Raw genomic sequence first — 6,000 nt, forward strand, 5'->3', positions numbered from 1 at the left:
CCCACAGAGGGGACATTTACGTAGTTACAGCAGAAGAAAGAGCCACAGCTTAATGTTACATATGTTACATGCATTAAAAAGTACTAAGTTATGATGGAATAACAAATATAATAAAGAAATAAAAGGTTACATAATTATCAAAATACACATCCTTTAACAGTTCTTAGGATTTAGCAGCCAGGTATATATGGCAGAGTTTTAACGGCATATATATGAGGCAATGTAATAGCTAACGTCTCATACGTGATCCTAACCATATTTTTGCAATTCAATGACTTTTGAAACACTTCCATTGCACAGCAGTACCTGCAGCTGCTGGGTCGCTTACACTACATTGTAGAAAATTGTTTATTTTAACCAAAATGTGAGACACATTAACCCTACTTATATAAGATATAAGATATTAAAATGTGTACCTTTTGGGGGAAATACAGTGGAGGAAATAAATGTTTGATCACTTGCAGATTTAGTAAGTTAGCCCACTTACAAAGAAATGAACAGTCTATACTTTTAATGCTGAGTTTCTTACTCGTCCTGTGATGGTCTCAGTGCTGTTTCAGAGGCTCAGATGATGATGCATTTCTGCAGTGAAAATATAAAACACATTGTTAAAGCTCATCTTTCAGTACAATACCATCATCAACACATGCCTTTGATATTGGTTGAAGCCTAGTTGGAACCTGATGGCCAGCAACGCCCTCCCCCCTCCACTCTAACTTCTCTAACTGTGTGTTTGCCCCCGCTCAGAGGGGTGTCCCGGCCTCTGCAACAACAACGGACGCTGCACTCTGGAGGCCAGTGGATGGCACTGCATCTGCCAATCAGGGTGGAGAGGGGCCGGGTGTCACGTAGCCATGGAAACACTCTGTACGGATGGCAAGGACAACGAAGGAGGTATGTGGTGTGTGATTGATGGTCTGACATGGGGTAAAAACAAAGACAACAAAAATCTGGACGTCGCAAGAACTTTCTTTACTGTCCCACCATTGTGCAATCGCCCACGATTTAATGTGCCCCCCCCCTGCAGATATGTAGTGACATACGGACAAAAATAATAAGCCACCTGCAGCACCAACTGAACCCATCCTCTTACTGGTGTCAAAGTAAGACAGCAAAATATAAATGACCAAATTAGCATATGTATGGTTAAGTCTGATAGATGTGCTAGTAAGCAAAAGAGGACCTACCTAACCTGTACGCTGATGTCATCTTATTTTGGGTAAATAATAAGGAACATCAGATGCAAAATCCTTTTGAAGCGCTATTCCTTTAAATACAGAGCCAGTGTGGATTCAATGCATCCTAACCAACAATGTCATGCCGGCCCTTAAAAAATAAATAATAAAAAAGGCAAAAGAATGAAATGTACTTATAGACATAGGCCAGAAATACACACATGCACAAACATGCATTGATGGAGTCATGTCAGAGAAAAAGCTGTTGGGGTTTCGGTGCTTTGCTCAAGGACACATCGGCACTGCCCAGGAGGTGAACTGGATCCTATACAGCTACATTTCATTTTGTTGGTCTGTAGAGAGACTTGAACCTGTGACCATTCCTGACCATGTGCTTCCCAAGCCACGCCCCTACTTACTGAGCTACTGCCTGCCTGAACAAAACCTTATTGATCATCGTCCAATTTATTCAACAAAAAAACTGATTTGCTCCCCCTTAACAATCCACTATAAAAGGAGCTTTACCGTTGACTATCTAAAAGAAGTGAAAATAATGCATCTTAATGATGGGCTGGCTCATCTGCTGCCTCCTGCTGAGAGCAGGTCACTGGTGGGAGCGAACCTGCAGAGGGTGTTAACGCACTGTGCACACACTGTATACACACACACACTGCTGCTCCTCAGCAATGCACAACGTTAGTGTGAACCTTGATGTGGAAGTGGAAAGGCTGAACACCAATCAGGAGCAGCCCTTTCAAGTGTAGTAAACGAGCTCCAGTGTTCAAAGGCTCCTGCAATGCTTTAAATAGAAGCTGTAGAGAAAAGGAAGCTCTGAAGCAGCAAAGTTTCAAACAAGTAACAACAATAATACTCACGCTCTCATATATTCTGGAGGAAAACCTCTGAATTCAAAACACTCCATGGAAATAGTCAAAGTAAAACCTCTTTATAGACAGCACCAAACACCTACCAAACACCAGCTATCTGCAGTTTCACCACATGAAGCATAGACCTGAGACACAGGAGTGTGTGTGTGTGTGTGTGTGTGTGTGTGTGTGTGTGTGTGTGTGTGTGTGTGTGTGTGTGTGTGTGTGTGATCCTTCAGAACGTTGGACTGAAAGAACGCTCATCCAGTTAGACATTTCATTTATGTAATTAGTCCTCATTGCCTTTGCTTTAAATCAACATTTTATTCTTGAGATGAATTTGGTGTATACTGTATATATTAGAAATGAAAAATATTATTAAAGGTGCATGAAGTTTATCAACAATATTGATGTATCCTCCTGTATATGAAATGTGAGTCATATCTAATCTTGTGTGTGTGTGTTTCAGACGGCTTGACTGACTGTATGGATCCAGACTGCTGCCTGCAGCCCTTCTGCCAGAGCCAGTTATACTGCAGAGGGTCTCCTGACCCGGGGGAGGTGCTGAGCCAGTCACCGTCCTCATTGATCCCTCAGCAGGTAAGGAGCTCCATTCAGAAATAAAGTGAAAGTAAGAACGTGACACAAATACTTGGACACAAATGCACTATTTAGGACAAGGTTTAAAAAAGTATATACTTAAAGAAGAAACAGAGTACAACAAGAACATCTCTCTTCTAAGAAGCGCAAAATGTAGCAAGAGCAAAATGCGTAAAACCTATAATTAAATAATCTGGACTATTGACTTGACAAAGGGTGTCGAAGACAATATATACAATAGGTAAGGGGACACAGGTTGCAACAATCAAGGGAAGGGCTGTCGATCTCACTGGAGGGAAAACACTCAATGGCAGGAAGCAAAGGGCTCTAAAAGAGAAAACAGCAAGTGCAATAACTGACATGAGTGACTGTCACTTAAAAAGTGAACAATGAGACATGACTTAACATAAACCTAAATCTAAACATAGACTATAAACTAAAAATGTAATATAAACCTGATAAAGAACTTAACATGAAATGATTAAATAACAAAACTTGACGTGATGTTACATAATGTTACTGGCATTTCCTTGTACGAACACACAGCACTTTTCAGTACAGCAACAGGTTCCAGTGAGGTATTAAAGGAAGCAGCATCAGTCCATCGGTTTAATTATTTTATTTCCTCAGGCTGCCAGGTCTTTCTACCAGCGCATCCATTTCCTGCTGGGTGCTGAATCCACTCACGTCATAACTGGAGACTCTCCGTTCAATAAAAGGTAATCATGTCTTCTTTAAAAAAGGATTGAATTACTTCTACAAACACTGTTTTCCTTAAAGTGGCATCATTAATAATGTGTGTTTTATTTTTGATATATTGATTGTTTGACTCTGTCTGAAAAATGGTTCTGATGTCAGATGTAACATTCATGAAATGTGATTGGAGAGAAAGATAAGGGTGCAGTCTGCAACAGATACAGATTGAAAGGCAGAGCTACACTGTAAAATGTTTGGCTGTAAAATTATAGTAAATTACTGGCTACTAGTTGCATGGATTTCACAGTAATTTACTGTAAATATTTCACAGTAATTGACTGTAAATATTTCACAGTAATTTACTCTAGATATTTTACAGTAAATTAGAATAAAAGTACAACTAAATACTGTGACTTTACAGTTGCCATGCCCATGGAATTACTGTGATATAGCAGTACAGAGCTGTGGTATTATGGTACCTTGCTGTACATAAATTACAGTATAAATTACGTAATACCTGTATGTTCACACTTTTACTGTAGAAGTAATGCAACACAGTAGCCAGTAATTTACTGTAAATATACAAATCTAAATAATACGATAATATATTGTAAATTTCACTGGGATTTTACCATAACTACATAATTCAATCAGCTCAATCAACAAAGAAAAACCAAGAAAATGCCCATTTTAACTTGTTATTACTCCATTGAAGTGCAGAGTACATTTCACAGTGTCTTGGAAATGTTGTTACGGCCCCAACCTCTACTCCGCGGTAGTGGCTCGTGCTGAGACCCGCAACATGAAAGAATACACGCAATAACCGGTACTTGGTAACAAGCATTTATTGATAATCAGCCGTTTGCTCAGACAAGCAAAATGGGAAACAAAAAGAGGTCTGGAGGACTGGCCAAAAGGAACAAACAGAAGGACGGAACCCGAGCCAGCCACACCACGGACCGTAGGACCCAGAGCTTCCCCCCCCTAACCAGAAATAAAATATAAACCCTGTGGGAAACAAAATAAAGCTGCAAAAACTGGACTACTAGGTCCTGCAGGCTAAACATAAACACATCTGCAAAAATATGGCCAACAGCTCAAAGGTATTCTAAGGAGAGTGTCTCCCGGCATTAGGATAGGCGAGTCATCCTTCTCCTCCAGCTTCTCTTTATATATACACGGCTGAGTGGAATTTGGAACACCTGGGCAGAGGCGGAGCAAGGGGCAGACCAGGTGCAGAAAACAAGGAGGGGAGCACTTAACACATACACAGACATCCAGACATGTTCATAATGGTTATGACCGATTTCTCGGACTAAAGTTACTTCAGTCTAGATTAAGGCCAAGGTAGTCGTTTTTTGTGCGCAAAACGATAGGACGAGGTTTTTTAGCACCTTACTCGAGCCGCGTCTGACTTTTGAATAGAGAAAGCTAAGGTGAAGCGTCGCTATCTTAATGATTGTAATTAACGCATGCGAAATGTGGATATTATTCCTGACCGAAATAGGATTTCGGTCAACTCATCGTGAACTTTTACAAAAATCGAGATACTTGGACTACATCGAATATACTAAGACGAAAGAAGTTCAAACATAGAACAACCAGCTTTGCGTGAATAACATGCAGCGAGCAGACCTATTTTCGCTATCGGATTTACGTTACATTAACATTTAAGTGTATAAACGTAATAAACAAACGTCATGCCAAAACAAATAGTAAAGTAAAATAAAGGGAAGTTACTAATATAAATACAAAGTACCTTTGTAAACCAAGCTTTTATCAAAAATTCTTATATAAAATATAACAAATAAAATATGTTATCCACTTTGTATAAACCATTTTATTTTGTAAAAGTAATCACTTTCCGGGTAAGGTAATACCTGTCTTATGTCCTGTAAAAATGGACGTCCAAAACCAGACGAGAATACTTGTAAGTCCTTCGTATTGTTTACACTTAACGACTTGTCTTGACTCGGTTACAAAGAAACATTGACATTTTATAATGGTACTAAAGTGTTATAAATTCGACTATTAGAAATGGTTATGTAATGACAAAATGGTGAAAATGTCAGAAATGGACATACAAGTGATTATATGATGACATCACAATTTCAAAGGTGTCACTTAGTATGTCCTAGTGTCAACTCCTAATAATGAACACGTTACAATTGCTATTCCTTAATCGGTCACATTTAAGTGTTGATATCAATTCGAGTTCGTCTACTTCGCTATTCGTTCTTTAGTGAATTAAAAAACACAATAGGGCTTACATCCCTCGCTCGCTCAAAAATAATAAAACCTTAATGACATAAGTCTGGTGGGACGACACTATTGTGTTTTTTAATTCTACTAAAAGAACCGAAAATAGCGAGAACGACCGAAATTTATAATTAAAAGGAAAGAAACCACGGTCCAACATTGAATTTAACTTTCCCCGTGGCGACGCGTACGGAATTTTAATTTGCACGTTGTATATTTAGATACATCTTTAACTTTAACAACCGCACCGACATCACAAAAGTTCCACGAAAGGACCCGTAATTAGGACTCTGCCCGAGCTTTCGGTTTTCTCCGTACCGTTAAATTTGGGGGAACAGTCGTGTAAGGAAGGTCTTTTTACCAACTGAAACTCACCTACAGACACATCTGTACAAATTGTCAAC

The 6,000-nt window shown here is 39.2% G+C and overlaps 1 protein-coding gene across 1 annotated transcript in view; it reads left to right on the forward strand.

The window, feature by feature from the left end:
- The window catches only part of LOC104967593 (teneurin-3-like), a 48,933-nt gene that overhangs the window by 23,491 nt on the left and 19,442 nt on the right, over positions 1-6,000 (forward strand). The window contains exons 6-8 of the mRNA XM_010797092.1: positions 748-894; positions 2,511-2,641; positions 3,272-3,360. Of these exons, the coding sequence (XP_010795394.1) occupies positions 748-894; positions 2,511-2,641; positions 3,272-3,360 (367 nt within the window). The remainder of the gene's footprint in view (positions 1-747; positions 895-2,510; positions 2,642-3,271; positions 3,361-6,000) is intronic.

Source organism: Notothenia coriiceps, unplaced genomic scaffold (genome assembly GCF_000735185.1).
Source record: "Notothenia coriiceps isolate Sejong01 unplaced genomic scaffold, NC01 NC01_scaffold00037479, whole genome shotgun sequence".
Taxonomy (NCBI): Eukaryota; Metazoa; Chordata; class Actinopteri; order Perciformes; family Nototheniidae; genus Notothenia; species Notothenia coriiceps.